Raw genomic sequence first — 17,619 nt, 5'->3', positions numbered from 1 at the left:
ACCTCCAGCCCAACTCTCTTATCTCCCACCCAGGCTTTTCCCTTGAACCCTAGACTGGCTTAGCCCAAGGTCTACTTGGCATCCTCACTTAGATGTCTCATCGCTTCTCACTCTTAACACAGTCAAAGGAACTGCTGATTCCACTTATGCCCTCCCCCGACCCCAACCAGCTTGTCCTTCACTGTCTTCACCATCATAATAAATAGCAACTCCTGCTTCTGCAGGCACAGGCTCCAAACCTCTCTTGCTCCTAGCTTTCCATCAGCACGTCTGTGTGGCTTTATCTTCAGAATGTTTCCAGCCCTCTCTCCCCACCGCTTCTGCCTTCACCCTGACCCATGCCATCATCTTTCTCCAGGATTTTTATAATGGCCACCAACCATCGTCCAGCTTCTGGTTTTGCCTCCTATGAGGTGTAAGAACCACCGTGGCTGGAGTAATCCCTTCACAGGATAAGTCACATCCCTTCACTCCTCAGAGTCCTCCAGCGGCCTCAGCTCACACAGGGGAAAAGCCACAATTCATCACGACCAGTATCTGATAGGATAAGTCACATCCCTTCACTCCTCAGAGTCCTCCAGCGGCCTCAGCTCACACAGGGGAAAAGCCACAATTCATCACGACCAGTATCTGATGTGGTCCCTTTGGTCTTTGACCTCATCTCCTGCAGCTCCCCTCTTGCACACTGTGCTTTAGCCCAACTGGTCCCTGCGGCAGTCCTCAGATCTGCTGAGCACACTCCCACCTCAGGATCTTGGCAGTTTCTGTTCCCTCTTCTAGAATGTTCTTTGGCTGTGCTGGTTCTTTGTTGCAGGGTGCAGACTTCTCTAGTTGTGGCTCGTTGGCTTAGTAACTGTGGCATGTGGGACCTTAAGTTCCTGACCAGGGAGCAAACCCTCAAAGTGGGGTTCTTAACCACTAGACCACCTAGGATGTTCTTCTCCAGGTAACTCACTGCCTCACCCCCTTTAGGGTCTGTTTCTTCAGAAAGAACTTGCTGGACCACACCCTGAGCATCCTCTCTCTTGCTTATCCTGCTCTCCGTCCTCAGCAGTTGTACCCCTGAATGTTCTCTATTTGTCTATCATATTTCTTCCTCCACTAGAATGTGAGCACATATCAGTCGCCCTGAGCTCAAAGACTTTATCTATTTTGCTTTCTTCTATATTTTTGGTGCCTATAAAAGTGTCTGGTACACATTAAGTGCTCAATGAATCTTTGTTAGTTTGAAAGAATAAAATTATGGATCTGACTTAGGAATCTTCCAGGAAATATTGGGTTGACCAAAACCAATAATTCATCCCCAACCAACTTTATGGATCAGGGATTATTATCACTAATTTTCCAATGGGAAACCAGATCAGAGAGAAGTCAGAATTCAAATCCAAATCTGTCCAACTCCAAAGGCACTCTGTTTCTATCCCAGACTTCTGGGAAAAGCCAGCCTTCCATTCAGGAGCTTGCCATCCACCAATGACAGCGTGCTGAGTGCTCACACAGACAGGAACTCAGGTAGAATCAGGATCACTCAATGCAAAGGGCTTTTCAGTTCCTCCCACACTCTTCTTTTATCTCAGCCATAACGCTATGAGGTCCATACTCATGAAGCAACATTTAACACCATTGTATTGAGGAAGAAACTTGTTTTGAGAGCATTGATGCTATCCTAAGGTCACCTAGGGGCTTCCCTGGTGGCTCAGATGGTAAAAAGTCCACCTGCAATGCAGAAGACCTGGGTTCAATCCCTGGGTCAGGAAGATCCCTTGGTGGGGAAAATGGCAACCCAGTCCAATATTCTTGCCTGGAGAATCTCATGGACCGAGGAGCCTGGTGGGCTAAAGTCCGTGGGGTCGCAAAGAGTCAGACACCACTGAGTGACTAAACGTGCACATACGACGGGTCACCTAACTAGTCATTTGCAAAGCCGAGTCTCCACTGCAGGTCCTCTAGCTCCAGTTGGGGGTGCTTTCTGCATTCAACTCTAGGAAACTGGGCCGGGGGCGGGGGCAGTGTGGAAATGCACTAGCAACATCTACACCCTACAGACAGATCATGGCCCAGAGGAGTCCTCAGAATCCTGCCTGACACAGAGCTGCCATGGACCAGCGTGGATACCCAAGTGGGAACCACGCTACCAGCTGCCCTCTGGATGTGGCGTTGAAGTTCCTCTTTTATTTCCAACAACCCTGCTCTCGCTTGCCCTCCGGGTTACCCTGCCTTGTCTCAGCCTGCTTGTGACCTGCATTCAGGGTTGGGCTGTGGGTTTCTCCATTTCCCCCTGGACCGCTCTGTAGCACTTGAGTCCTACTGCCGTTAGTCAAGGAGAAGCCCAGGGTGGCACATCCCCAAGGACCTTCATCCCAGCAATTCCTTCTCCCCAATCCTCCCTCCATCCGTATGGCTCCGCCTCTCACACCCTGTCTGTGCTGAAAGCAGGACAAGTCCACTAGAACAGGGTCTCAGGCATGTTTTCCCAGCACAGAGACCTGCTCAACTAGTCATGGGACACTTAACAAGGCCACTTACTCTGCCCCCAACACTGTGCTAGGTGTTTGGGACATAAATACAAATTAAATGCCTGCCCTCGAGGCGCTCACAGTCAAGGAACAAAATAGAAAATGAGTAAAAATAAATCACTAAAAGGCAGTTTGATACACACTGTTTGGAGAGACAGACACCTACTGCAGGACCTCTGTGCAGTCGGGGAAGAGGGGGTCATTGGACCTGCGGTGGCACTGACAGCAGAAGGGACCCAGTGATGATGGACCTGGCCAGTACCCTGCCCCCGAGCTGTCTGTCAACAGAGCGGAAAGTGTCCTGGGTGTCCACGGATTGTAATCAGGAGGATTTGAGCTCACTAGAGCCTGAGCCTCAGTTTCCCTATCTGTAAAATCGGGAGATTATTAGTACATATCCCCATAAAGATGTTGAAAGAAAAAATACAGGCAGCTGTAGCCTGTGCTCAATAAATATTAGCTTTTCCCTTGATTCTTTAACTGTGCTATGACAATCAGTATCAAAGTTATTGTCCCCAGTCCATAGAATGATCCCGAGAAGGCAGGAATAAAAGAGTGTACGATCGCTGAACCACCTCGTCTGACCTGAGCCAGTTTTCTAAATCGTGGCAGATACACACACATGCTTTCCTCTCATTCACCCTTGCATCAGTACCATCCAGAACCCAACCCACAAACACACACCATCCAGCTTCCCAGGGAAAGTCATGAGAGAGAGATAGATTGACGTCCCTCCCACCCCAAGTGAACCCCTGACTCACCCGTCCGTCACAGCAGTGGAGACCCAATAAATTCCCTCAGCGCAAAGAGGGTGGGTAGGGTTTCCAGCGAGTCCATGTGAAGACCCTCAGCCCCCAGCACCCCAGGCCGCCTGTGGCCCACCCGAGGAGCCTTAATGACACCAGCAGAGTTAACCACGTACCGGTGGTGCATCGGCGCTCTCTGAGATGCCCGGGATGGCTCTGTTCACAGAGAACGATCTTATTTTCTGAAGTAGCAGCTTTCCGTTGAAATTCTTCGTCAGTCACGGTGGTGGGGATTTTTCCCTCTTTTCTCTCTCTCTCTCTGTTCCTAACTGGTGAAATTGACAGTCTGCCTACATTAACCGGGCATTAATTTGCATGATCAAAAGCAGATTTGTTCCAAGAGGCAACGCTGTGCCTTCCCCTCCAAGCACAAGCATCTCCAAGGAAGGCGAGAAAAAAACCGCGATCAGCCCCCGCCGCGTTGCCCCTGAGCTTGGCCGGGAGTTGGCCTCGTCCAGGAGCAGGTGGGGCGGGGGCCCTGCAGGGAGCGGGGAGGGGGGGCAGCCCGTCTGAGAGTTGGAAAGTGGCACCTGGCAGCCCCAGGAGCTGGCATGAGCCCCAGCCCGGGAAAACCATGCCTTTGGTGACAGATTACAGCAGAGGGGCGTGCCAGAGTCTCAGGGAGCACATGGATTTCCTGTGGGGAGAGAGGGGGACTGCCACACCGAATCCCCGACCCTTTGGGGTAAACAGGTGCGAGGGTCTGGACCCTGGACATCCTGGGGCCCTCTGGAGAGCCAGGACCCAGAATAAGAAAAAACAGGTCAGGATTCCTTGCAGTGAAGGCAGCTGAAGCAGTCTGAGAGCTGCCAACTCTTTAATCTTTGAATGGGCACAGGGCAACCAACCCTGTAGTTAAGCGAGAACTTCTGTGTTTTTTTTCTTCTTTTAAAATGTATTTTTAATTGGAGGATAATTGCTTTACAGTGTTGTGTTGGTTTCTGCCATACAACAACATGAACCAGCTATCTGTGTGTGTGTATATATATACATCCCCTCTCTCCTGAGCCTCCCTCCCACCCCTCTAGGTCATCACAGAGCCCCGAGCTGAGCTCCCTTTTCTGTACGGCAGCTGCCCACTAGCTAGATGTTTTACACATGGTGGTGCATATATTTCCATGCTACCCTGGAGCAGGAAATGGCAACCCCATCAGTAGTCTTGCCTGGAGGATCCCATGGACAGGGGAGACTGGCAGGCTACCATCCATGGGGTCGCAAGAGTTGGACACGACTCAGCGACTAAACCGCCACCGTGCTGCTCTCTCGGGCCGCCCCACCCTCTCTTTTCCTCACTGTGTCCACGTGTCTGCCCCTGCATCTCTACATCTGCATCTCTACATCTGCATTTCTGCATCTGCATCTCTACCCTGCATCTCTACACCTGCATCTCTGCATCTGCATCTCTACCCTGCATCTCTGCATCTGCATCTCTGTTCTTGCCCTGCAGATAGGCTCATCAGTACCGTTTTCTTAGATTCCACGTGTATGCGTTACTGCATGGTATCTGTTTTTCTCTTTCTGACTGACTTCACTCTGTATACCAGGTTCTAAGTTCATCCGCCTCAGTTCAGTTGACTCAACGTTGTTCCTTTTTATAGCTGAGTAATATTCCATTGTGTATATATACCACAATCTTTTTATCCATTCATCTGTCAACGGACGTCTAGGTTCCTTCCGTGTCCTGGCTATTGTCAATAGTGCTGCAATGAATATTGTGTTACATGTGTCTTTCTGAATTATGGTTTTCTCAGGGTATATGCCCAGTAGTGGGATTACTGGGTCATAGGGTAGTTTCAGTCCTATTTTTTTAAGGACTCTTAGGCAAAGGTCACAGCACCCAACCCTGGGAGCTGTACTGAGACCCCTCCCCGCTGGTGCTGTAACCACCCAACCCTCAGCGTCGTCACTCACCCTAGTGAGTAGTTCACCCTAGTCTCAGTATCCCCGCCTGTGCTCTGGGAAGAGAAAACCAGGGATCAACGGGTTTGACTCATCCCCCGAAAACAGTAAAAATATTTTCTGACTGTGCCAGTAAAAGATGAATATAAGCCAGGCTGGATTCATTATTTTTTTTTTTTTTAAGATTTTCTGATGCAGGCCATTTTTTAAGTCTTTATTGAATCTGTTGCAATATTGCTTCTGTCTTATGTTTTGGATTTTTGGCCCTGGGTTGTGCGGGATCCGAGCTCCCCAGCCAGGGATGAATGTACACCCGCTGCATTGGAAGGTGAAGTCTTAACCATGGACTGCCAGGGAAGTCCCTGGATTCATTAGTTTATGTTCATTATTGTTATTATATTTATTTTTTCTTTTGATTAAAAACAATTAAAAGGAACATCTTATCATGGCCCCTACAATTATGACAGGGCCTGGCAAGAGGCCTGCTTGAAGGTGAAGTCAGCCTTTGGTCTGGTCACTTCCACACCCAGGGGTCAGGGCAGGAGGGGTCAAGACAAACTCTCTGCAGGCTCACCTCATAGCTCTGGGGGAACGTTCTAACCCCCCGCCCCCAGCCCCCACCAAAGAGATCAGGCTCCTGGCTCATAGAGTTTATATCCCAGGGAAAGGACAGTGACAGTGGTGTGTAAACAAAGGAAATAGGAATTTCAGATCATGGAATGTGCTCTGAAGAAAGCTGTACCAGTAACAGGTGAGGAAAGGAAGCAGTGGGGGAAAGCACTTTGCAGGGAGGTCGGGGAGGGGACTTCTGCTCCTGAGTGATGAGAAGGGCCAGCCGTGAGGGCAGCCAGTTGAGGAGCTGGTGCAAAGACCCCGGGTAGGGCTGGTTTGGGGGGCGAGAAGGCCAGATGCTGTAAACCCAGTGGGTGATGGAGGGAGCAGTAAGAGAGGAACGCAGACCTGTTAGGCCATCTGAACGGTGACTGGATTCTACTTGCAGGGGGCAGTTATTAGAAAGTTTAAGCTAGAGAATGATACCCCTGATCTGTGAATTTGAAGAGCGTTCTGGCAGCTCTATGGAAAACTGACTGTGGAAAGATAACAAATGACTTAGAGACCAGACTGAGGTCCACTGCGAGGTCCAGGGGACAAGCTGGTGCACTGTTAGGGTTAAAGACACGGAAGCGGTGAAACGTGCTCAGAGTGGGGATATGTGTAGGATGGGCAGTTGGGTGGGTGAGCGGGGGGGTTCAGGAACAGGTTCATAGCTATAGATACAGATCTGGAAGAAAACCAGGAAATCTTGATGTTGCAGAAAGCCAAGAAAGCAACGTGTTTGTGAAAGGAAGCTGAGGTCAAGGGTAGAACGTCATTGGAAGTGGTGTGAGATGAGGGCAGAGATCTGACCCCTGGACCTGACAGGATGTAGGTCCCGGGGGCCCTTGATAAGGGCTATATTGGGGGTGAGGGGAAGACCTGAGTGATGAGCGTAGGCTGAGGAGGGAGTGAGGAAGCGATCATGTGCTTCCCAAACCCACCCTCTTTCTGCTTCACCCCCAGCTCCGCTGGACACCAACCCTTGACAGTTTCCACTACCACTTCATTCACTGACACGGTACCTCTTCGACTTAACCAGGCTGTTCTGTGGGAAGGTCTGTGTCCTGCTCTTTTCAAACCTCTCAGCTGCTGGCCACACTAGGTCTCTAACATATGCCCATTAAATGAAAGAGGATTTGTGTCTCCAGGTATCCTCGAGCTCTAGAGAATTCTGGGGGCGTTTGTCCATTCACTCCTCCTTTCAGCGTGCACCTGATTGCCTTTGGGGATGCTGCTCTGGGTCTCCCTCTCCTCTAGCGAACAGTGTCACCACCGTTTTGCATAACTTCAAGGAGGGGAGAGCCAGGGGCTCCTGGGCTTCCTGCCAGGGCTTTGTGGAGCTGGGGACACTGACCAGCAATGAATCTTATGAGGCCACACGCAGAGCCAGGTCTGAACCCCACATTCAGTTCCCTAGGCCACCAGCTTGCAAGGTGACTCTAAACCCCTCTGCAGTCTCTAAAGCTTCCCCAGGGCTCCTCTAACTGTCCTGTGGGGCATATTCAGGGCAGTCCCTTAAAACCACACAGCTCAGATGTGCCAATCCCTGATGGCCCTTAATGAGCACATGCCCAGCAAACCCGCCTCTGAGGAAGGTCCTGCCTGTAATTACAGCTTGTGCCACTGGCCCCCAGCTTGGCAGTCACATGGTGGCCCCACTCCCTCCTGCTGCCTCTTTAATTAAACCAGCAACGGCATCTGTGCTTCTGTCCGTGCCAAGCAGGAAGAGACCTGGGTCTTGCTGAAATCAGGCCCCTTCGCATCCACACACGGCCCCGTGGGTCCCAGGTCCACACTCCAGCCGTCTCTCCAGACTAGTGACCATGGACACTGTCATGTCCCAGCTCATCTGAGCAGCTCAGATCCTCTTAGACTGTGAAATGAATCACAGTTTCGTGGCAGCAGAAACTGGGCCCTTCCCTTCAGCATTTTAGCTGTGGAACTATTCAGGTTCTTCAAGGTGCTTCTGGTAAGGGCTTAATGGCGTGCTGCTCCTAAAAGCGGCCTCTTTGTGGAAAGAATTTCCGTAGCACCAGGACAAGGTCAGTCATTCTCCAGCAGTGATTCAGAAGAGGAGTTCCAAGGGTCTGGACCCACAGCCAAGGGGACCAGCATGGATCAGGTCTTACTGTAAAACACGAGCTCCCCTGCGCCAGCTGAGCTGGGCCCAGGGTTGAGGCTGCATGCATCTATCAGGAGGCATCATGCTAACAGTGTGCGTGTTTAACCTCAGGACAGTTTAATGAAGAGGGCAATGTTATTGTGCCCATTGCACAGAGGAGAAAACAAAGGCAGAGAGGGCTTCAGTAACTTGCTCGTGAAGCACATCTAAGACCTAGCAAAGCTGGCACCCAAGTCCAGGTCTTTCCAGCTTTGGGGATTTGAATCTAGGAGGTTTGACTTTGGACTTGCGACTTCTCCTGTGTTATTTCTACGAAGGTCAGGGTCTTCACTATTCATTTTATCCAGCACTTACTGAGCACCGTGCTGAGTCCTGTGGTTCAGCTGTTCCTCGGTGGTTCTGGAACACGAGAACAGGAATAGCCCCTGGGGATTCAGGAAAGCATCCTGAAGGCACCCAGGGGCCCCTGCCTACATATGGGACTAGGAAGAAAAGTAATCACTACATCTACTGACCGTGTGTGCCCAGAGCTGTGCTAGGCCCTGTATGTTAAAGTTTTGTTGGAATTTGACAGTGATTCTATGCAACTGCCCAACTCATATGGTGATTTTGGTATTTCAGTGAAATACACATGCTAAATGTTTAGCAATAATCAGAGTTATGTGAATGGTGACTAATATAATTTTGGGGATAAAATATTTCAAAAACTCAGAAAAGGGCAGAGAATAACATGATGATTTCCCCCTAAACTATTAGAAGATTGTGAAGTCAATTAGATTGTAGGCAAGCATTTTGAATAGACTAGATTAGACTAGAACAGAATACAATACAATGAAAACTATCAGATACATCATAGATGTTAACAACAATGAGAATGAGTGTTACTTGTGAACATTACTACAGGTCTTTGAGTGTGATTCCTTTGAGTTATTTCCTTTTGAGTGATTCCTTTGAGTGTGACTTTGTGTGTGATTCCTCATGTATCCAATGTCTTTTTTTATTATAGATCATGATCAGAAATATTTGATAATATATGCACTGTATAATAAACCCATGTTGATATAATAAACACTGATACAGTAAGCACATTGCTATTCAGATTTAACAGGTATTAGTATTTTTTGCCATATTTGCTTCAGATCTTTTTCCAAGAAATAACCCACCATAGATAGAATTCAGACTAAGCCATCTTTGCACCCCTCTCCCTATCTCCTTTCCTCATCTCTCCTGAAGCTGGTGTGTAGCCACCAGCAGACGTGCTTCTCATCAGTGATTCACCCAGGTCCCGGCTCTTGGTGAGACAGGCTAAAGGCAGCACAGCCTGTGACCCCAGTGGGTTGTGTCTCAGACCGCAGGGATTCCTTACTGATCACACCCACTCCTTGAATTCTAAGCACAGGTCCGGTGTGCTTGGGAATGTTTAGGAAAACAATCTAAACATGTCAGGATGTCCTGATAAGCACATGTCAGTGTTGACCTAAGAGTTTAGAAATATGTAAACACACATCCTAGGGCTGTACAAGAGCCAAGGGGCCTGGACCTCACACGTGGGAGCTGCGTCTCCCTCCGCCCCTTGTCTTCAGAAATAAGGAAACTGAGTCTTGGGAGGGAGGACATGGCTCTCCCCAGACTCTCCCAGGCAGACAGGACAAGTAAGGAAGGGAAGAAGGAAGAGGAGGAAGACAAGTACCATACGACTTCACTCGCAGGCGAAACAAGCAACTGAACAAACCAAACCAAGCAGCAATAAACACACAGACACGGTGGGGGGCAGAGTAGCGGTAATGGTGGGGGGAGAGGGCAAAACGGGTAAAAGGGACTGACTTCAGTTTCATTTACTGTCTCAAGCGTATGTGATGGGATGGAAACTAAACCTTTGGTGGTGAGCTCACGGTTGGGTACCCAGAAGTAGGAATAGAATGTTGTACACATCCAACTCATCTAATGTTATAGACCAGTGTTACTGCAGTTTAAAAACAAATTTTGAAAAGAAGGGAGAAGAAAGCAAACGAGAAAGAAAGGAAAGACGAGAGGGAGGGAAAGAGGGAGGAAGAAAGACAGGAAGGAAAGGAGGAAAGAGAGGAAGGAGAGGGAAGGACTCATTTCCAACTGGATGCCCGTCCCCAGAGAGGGGATACCATCCCCAGAGAGGTGCCTGGGAACCCCTCCCCATCCCCGCCCATCCTCTGTGAAGTCGCCCTGCCCCCGCCCTCTCACCCCGCTGTTTCTCTGCATAGCACCTGTCCCGGATGAACGCCTAACTATTTGCTTATTTTCCACCTCCACCTCTAGAACATGAGGCCCGTGAGAGCAGGGAAGCTGGATCAGGGCTCCCTGAACTGCATGCTCGGGGCTGTTTCCCAGGCCTGGCAAGCAGCTGGCCCTGGCCCGGGAGTGGGTTTACCAGCAGAAGAGAGGACGGAGGACGCCCTTACGTTGACTGCTTGACTCAGTGAAGGAGACAGGAGTCTGCTCTGCTCACAAGCCCACGTGACAAGCTGGCTGAGCAGGTCCCGTGCAGGAGCACCCACCATGAGACCCGAGAGCAGCCTGCAGCAAAGGCTGGCGTTCAGGGAGTGCTTGCGTATCGCCGGCGCCCTTTTCAGTCCTTGCAGCCCTGCCTGGGCTGGTGGGGGCAGGCTCCGCTCTGTGCATTTTCAGGCTGGGAGAAGAGGGCCCAGAGAGGTACAGGTACTTGTTTAAGGTCACACAGCTGGAAGGAGGCAGCGCTGGGATTCGCACCCAGGCAGTCTGGCTCTAGCACAGATGGGCTTCACACCATCTTCCACTGCTTTCCAGAGAGAAAATTCTAGACCAGGTGTTGGAGCAATGCTGACTTGAGGCCTTTCAGAATCTGACCAGGTGATTTGCGTATCTTTTTCTTTTTCAAGCAATTTGAAGAAAGTCAAGGCCGGACCAGTAGCAAAACAGCCTTTTATCAGGCGCTGCAGAACTCCCTGGGCGGCGAGGCCGCGGACGCCGGCGTGCAGGCCGCGGCCACATGGTACTACTCCTTGGAGCATGACTCGGACGACTACGCCTCCTTCTCCCGCGCCCTGGAGCAGGCCACGCGGTGAGTCCCCCGGGCGAGCGGGTCTGCCTCCACCGGGCGTGGGGATGCTCAGGCCTCCGGGGGAGAACCGGGGCACGGTGCCGGTGCTTTTTGCTGCCTCCTTCATTCAGTCCAAGGTGCAGGCTGCCTGCCCGCATGGGGGAGACTCGAGGGGTGACCCAGTCCTTCCCTCCATGGTGCTTGCGCCTGCTGTATACACTCTGCACATAGAAGCTGAGCTCAGCTATTGCTGATGGAGAACCAGGGAGGGGGGCACTTGGTGCAGAAGGGACAGCCCAACCCAGCAGAGAGGACCCCACGTCCTCCAATCCAGCGGTCTGGACCTAGACTACCCTTGAGAACCATGTAGGGAGCACTCGAAGGGTGGGGCAAGAGCCCAGGCCTCATAAGCACTGGTATACATCTCTCAGATGGTTAAAAGTTCGCCTGCAGTACAGGAGACCTGAGTTCAATTCCTGGGTCAGGAAGATCCCCTGGAGGATGAAATGGCAACCCACATCAGCATTCTTGCCTGGAGAATCCCATGGACAGAGGAGCCTGGCGGGCTATAGTCCATGGGGTCGCAAAGAGTCCGACAGGATGGAGTGACTAAGCATGGAATGTATTTCAAGGGTCCCCCAAGTGACTCTGCTTTGTGGCCAGAATTCACCTTGCACAGGAAACACAGGCCTAGACAGGGGAAGGTTTGTGCCTGAAGTCACACCTAGAATAGAGGACACAGGGCTTCTAAGGCCGTGCGACCCCTTTCCCAGAATGCTGCTTCTATGCTCACTGTTTATGGGTCTTGCTGCTCAAGTTCACTGCTTCCAGCTTCTTTCCCTGGGGAAGTCTGCCCAGGTCCCCCACCCATGGCAGCCTCTGCCATCCCCAGACCATCCCTCTCTCTCATCACAGTCAAGAAACAGCCAGGTTCCGTTTCTTTCTGCCTTTGGAGCCCCCGGGATGAGACCACAGCGGGGACTCTAGCTCTCGGGTCACCTGTGAGGCCCCCTTGGCATGGTCTGGTTCCCTGGCAGGCCCCCTCCATGAGGGGAGAACGTGGTCAGGGGGGTTCCGGCATCCTGTGGCTTCTTTCCTGTCCTTGGGGAGGTCCATGCTGGCCCTCGCTCTCCGTCCCTGGGGACAGAGCCGCTGTTGAGGCTCAGAGGCCCCTGCTGAACTTGCCTGTGATGGAAAGAGCTGGACTGAAGGGTGCTGAGACGCGCTTCCCTGCTTGGTCTCTCTGCCCAGGAGCCTGCGGTTTCCAATCGGAGCATCATTGGCTCTGAATAAAACTTTGTACCATCCCCTGGGACCTTGGGGACCAAGAAGGCTCTAATTTTCCCTCCGGTGGAGAGTTCAGCTTTGAACCCTTTGAACCAAATGGCCAGCAGCTGTTCCTGGAGGCCCAGTCCCAGAATGGACCCTAAGGGCTCACAGATGTCCGACTCCTGGGCCCTGAGACGCTCACAGCCACGTCGGGACTGGCTCAGATCCATGTTGTGGAAAGAACTCAGGCTAGAGTTCAGAAACCCATGTTCCTTCCTGTTCCAGCTTTAGCCTGTATCTGTCTTTGAGAGCAATCCATGAGCCGGGGGCAGGAGCGGAGGTCTGAGGGAGGGCAGGTAACCCAGGAAGGCTTCACTGCTGAGGTGGACTCCAGATCTCCCACAGGTCTGGCACTCTTTCCCTCCTGGCAGGACTGAGACAACAGCCTCCACGGGCCTCCCTGCCTCCACTGTCCTCATCACAGTGCTACCAGGGTGGGCCTCTCTGGAGGTCTGCTCCCACCCCTGTCCCGCTCACTGCTCCTCAGGGGCCCGTGAGCTGAAGAGGGCTGCCTCCATCTGCACTTCCAGACTCACCCCGCCAGCCATGTGCTCTCTGAGAACCTTCCCTGTGAGCCCTAGAGGTGCTGGTCTCCACCTCCAGAGGAGGGGTAGGCAGCCCTCCTCAGTGATGGACTTCCTTAAGTCCATCACTTACCAGAATCTTTGCAGCGTCGGGCTCACGGGCCCCGTTTCTCAGCTGAGGACGTGGAGTGTCACGGAGACATAGAGATACTGTGTGGGATTCAAAGCCCGGTGGCCCCAGACCCTTGAGGTCTCCATCTCCTTTTTAAATGCATGATTATGTTCAGCTCCAGAATGTATTGTATTTATTTGACTATAAGATGTTTTGTTCCCAAGTTTTTGGGTAAAATTGATGTTCTGGGAAGATGATGCTCCCACGGGTCGCTTGACCCTGAGATGCATCGTATGGACCACAGCGTGTGATCGTGGCCATCCATGAAGCAGGCTGGACTGTGCAGGGGGCCCAGCTGGGGCAAGAGGAAAGCCGGGGGCACGAGGAGCAGGTGTGTCCTCTGCTGCTGTGTGCAGAGGGGCTGGTCGCCCAGGGACCCTCGCCTGGGAGAGACCTTTACCCAGCACTGTTGTCTATAGAGCTGGACATGGCTAGACACCCCCTCTGTCTTCCTCTCACCAGAGACTACTTTATCATCTGCCCTGTGATCGACATGGCCAGCCACTGGGCAAGGACGGTCCGAGGAAACGTCTTCATGTACCACGCTCCAGAAAGCTACAGCCACAGCAGGTAAGGTGGCCCTGTGGCCACGGTGGGTGTGGCCATGTGAAGGGAATCTGGCCGAGGGGCCCTGTCACTTCTGCGGTCCACAGGGTAAAAGAGAACAGAGGGCAGGACCGCCATACAACTCCTGGTTCAATGACATGGAACAAGTCGCTTAACTTTTCTGAGCCTTAGTTTTCTCAACTGAAAAATGGGTAGAATAGTAATCGCTGCTCTATCTCACAGCACTGTAGGAAGGGCATGTAGGATAAAAGATGTAGAAAGCAGTTTGCGATTGCAACATTAGCTATTCATTGGTTGACCTGGCTTGGGAGGAGGAGCCATCTTTATTAATCCTATATGTTTGTGCCTCTAAAAACTGAACAGTTAGCTCAATATAAGAAAATGGCTTTCCAAAGTATGAAAAGATTTTTTGCAACAAAAGGAAATCATGATCACCTAGAGATACCAGGTCCTAAACTCTAGAACCTCTAAATGTGACCTCTTAAGGAAAAAGGGGCTTGTAGATGTGAATAAACTAGGGAACCTGATGTGAAAAAACTATCCTGAATTATCCCAAAGGATCCTAAATGCATTCATAAGTGTCTTTGTAAGAGGGAGGTGGGGAGATTTGCTACACATAGAAGAGGAGAAAGCAGAGCTTGAGTGAGACACATATAAGCCAGGAAATCCCAGCACCTCCAGAGTTGGAGGCATAAGGCATGGCTTCTTCTCTGGAGCCTCCAGAGGCAGCATGGCCCTGCCCACATCTGGATTTGGGCTCAATAAATCTGGTTTTGTCTCCAGAACCGTGAGACAGTAAATTTCTGTTGCTACAAGTCACCAGAGTTTACAGTAATTTGTTACAGCAACTACAAGAAACTAATGCAGTCTCCCAAATATTCTAGTTTTCCTAAGCAAGCACTCACTGTTTACCTGGCTTCCCTTGACAGGTTTTTCAATTTGTAACACTGCACAGAATGTCTGGTAAAGAATCTTCCTGCAATGCAGGAGACCAGGTTGGATCCCTGGGTTGGAAAGATCCCCTGGAGAAGGGCATGGCAACCCACTCCAGTATTCTTGCCTGGAGAATCCCATGGACAGAGGAGCCTGGCAGGCTACAGTCCATGGGGTCGCAAAGAGTCGGACACGACTGATGGACTAACACACACACACACAACATCCATCTTTGTGAGGTCAGCAGTGTTGGGATGATCATCTGCATTTTAAAGCAACTCAGATAAAGAGTCTGAAGGTCAAGGAGCTTCACATGATTTCTCCAGGGTGGTTGGTTATAGAACAGTGAGCTACTCAGCTTCTCTGAGACCCGGAGTTCTCTTTCCATGAAAATGTGCGGTCTCTCTGCTTAGAAGTATGTCAACCTGCTCCATTTCCTAGAGTCAAGCAACTGCCTCCAGGTTGTGGGAGGGAGAGTCATGCCAGGCTAGGCTTCTGCTGAGAAGGCAGTCAGTAGAGAAGGAAGAGGGTGGTGAGGACAGTTGGGGGTTTGGACAGAGATGAAAGGAAGCCTTGTAACCCCGTGGCCACCGCGTCCTGGGGGGCCGGGCGTGGGAAGTCGTTGGTAGAGTCTGCCTTGGCAGCACCTCCCAAATGCCAGGGCTCTCAGGAATCCACGCCCAGTGCATTTCTTTAGTCTGGTCTGCCCTCCTCCCTTCTAAGGTAGAGGTTATAGCAGAAGTTGTGAGCCTCCAGAAGTAAGCTCATCAAAAGTCTTCAACATGTGCATGTACTTTTGGACTCCAGAATTTTTTTTGATAATTTTTTTCATTTATTTATTTGTTTTTGACTGTGCTGGGTCTCCATTGCTGCATGGGCTTTTCCTCTAGTTGCAGCGAGTAGGGGCTACTCTCTAGTTGCGGTGCGCGGGCATCACATTACAGTGGCTTCTCTGGCGGCGGAGCATAGGCTCTAGGGCACGTGGACTTCAGCAGTTGCAGCACTCAGGCTTAGAGGCCCTGAGGCATGTGGGATCTTCCCAGACCAGGGATTGAACCTGTGTCCCCTACATTGGCAGGTGGATTCTTTCTTTACCACTGAGCCACCAGGGGAAGCCTGGACTCTAGAATTTATAAGTGGCAAAAAAAGAACTGCACCTATTATGTGAGGACAGAAACAATCAAAACAAACATAATGAAAAGATCCACAGGATTCTGGCCAGAATCAGTAACGCTTTGACCCCATCTGAATTTGTTTCCACCCTGGGTGGGGGTGGTTAGAACAATAGTTCTGGAGGCCCACAGTGCGGAATCAAGGCAGGGGGCAGGGCCACGCTCCCCCTGGAGGCTGGAGGGGTTGATCTGCTCCAGCCCCACCCCCACCCCCTGCTTCCCGGGAGCTTCAGGCATTTCTTGGCTAGTAGGTGAACATCTTTCCACTGTGCATCTATGTGCAAATTTCTCCTTTTTGTAAGGACAGCAGTCCTACTGCACTAAGACCCACCCTAATGAGTTCCCTTTAACTTGGTTATCTCTGCAAAGACTTGGTTCCCAATGAAGGTCATATTCTGAGGTCCTAGAGGTAGGGGCTGCAACATGTCTTTTAAGGGGACCAGAATTCAATCCGAAGCACCACCCTTCTGAGTAATATGACAGCCCTGCCGAGAAGGCTCCTGAGGGACAGGAGTTCAAACCTGGCTGTTGAGGACTTAGGATCGGGGTGGTCCTGGGAGGAGTGATCCTTGAACAGAGTCCAAGACATACCCTCTGTCTCCCGTGGCCACTTTGGGGCTCAGTGTTGCTGAAGAGCATCTTCACACCCTCCTGGGGACCGACAGATGGGGCTGGTCCGCAGGACCTCCCTTGAAAGGAAGACGTGTTTGTGCATCAGAGACACACAGTGCCTGCTGGGTCTTTACCGTCACAGCACCTCAGGGCCAAGAGGCCCTCCTGACGCAGAAAGGGCAGAGTAGGTGCTCAGGACGCCATGCTGAAGGGCGGAAGCCGGTCCAACTACCTCCATTAACAGACGGGCAACTGGCCTTCCCACTCTAGTCTATAGGCACCTTGGGGCTTAATTTTGCCATCTGCAAAATGGGAATAAGGAGGTGAGAGAGGTCGGGAGTACTCAGCCTTAGCTGGGCTGTGTAGAGCCCTGGACCCAGGGTCCCTGAGAGAAGGACAGCAAGAAGGGGGTGAGGGGATCTGAGCCTCCAGCCCCTTATCTCCATAACTGAGGTTCAGGTGAAATTTCAAGGTCATGCAGTATAGAGAGATATGAAAAACATCTGGGCTCAGTCACCTTTAAGGCACCTTCTCACTCTCACATTCTATGAATTTTGAAGCAAAGAGACTCTGAGTCACTGATACATTTTAGAGACAGAGATGTTGCCAACTGTACAAAGGCAGAGAGTGTCCTGGTTAGAGCAGGGACTCTGGGCCAGTTGCCTAGTTAGAAACTTGTCTTATTAGCTCAGGAATCTAAAGCAAGTCACTTAATCTCCTTGGTGACAGTTTCTTCATCTGAAAATGGGAATGATAATAATAGTGTCTACTTCAGAGGGGTGCTATGATCATTTGTAGAATGGGACCTGGTAAACAGGAAATGGTGAGAGTGTCTCATTATTCTTGTCCATCAAAATGCATTCTTGACATCTTTCTAGGCATATATCATCTCTCCCACCACAACTGTAATACGGTTCCATCTATACAGTAGATGAATGAATGAATCACAGAAACTAACCCATTTAATTGTTGGCAAGTTTATCTTTTACTGCCTGAAAAGACATCTCTCTCATTCTGCCCTAGAGCTGTCACAGTCTCATTTATTTCTGGCTCAGATCTACAGACTTAAAATATATGTGCATGCCTTATGGTTTCAGCCATCTGTCTGGTACCTCCATTTCTATGAGCATATATTAGCTTTCCTGGCATAGCCAGAGAACAAAACACAATAAATTAACACTTTCTCACAGCCTCTTGTTAATTGATCACAGCACTGCTTGGTCCTCTACCTGCTTACCTGGATTGTAGATGAGATTTACATCTCTGAAATTCTGTGAGGAAAGAATAGGCATAATTGATGAGGGAGGACACAAAGAAA

The 17,619-nt window shown here is 50.7% G+C and overlaps 1 protein-coding gene across 1 annotated transcript in view; it reads left to right on the top strand.

The window, feature by feature from the left end:
* TG (thyroglobulin) overlaps positions 1-17,619 on the top strand; it is a 237,245-nt gene that overhangs the window by 202,500 nt on the left and 17,126 nt on the right. Inside the window, exons 44-45 of the mRNA XM_061123155.1 lie at positions 10,832-11,013; positions 13,480-13,587. Of these exons, the coding sequence (XP_060979138.1) occupies positions 10,832-11,013; positions 13,480-13,587 (290 nt within the window). The remainder of the gene's footprint in view (positions 1-10,831; positions 11,014-13,479; positions 13,588-17,619) is intronic.

This window comes from Dama dama, chromosome 21 (genome assembly GCF_033118175.1).
Source record: "Dama dama isolate Ldn47 chromosome 21, ASM3311817v1, whole genome shotgun sequence".
In the NCBI taxonomy this organism is placed as follows: domain Eukaryota; kingdom Metazoa; phylum Chordata; class Mammalia; order Artiodactyla; family Cervidae; genus Dama; species Dama dama.
Note: the sequence above shows the minus strand (reverse complement) of the source record. Positions and strands in the feature narration are given on the sequence as shown.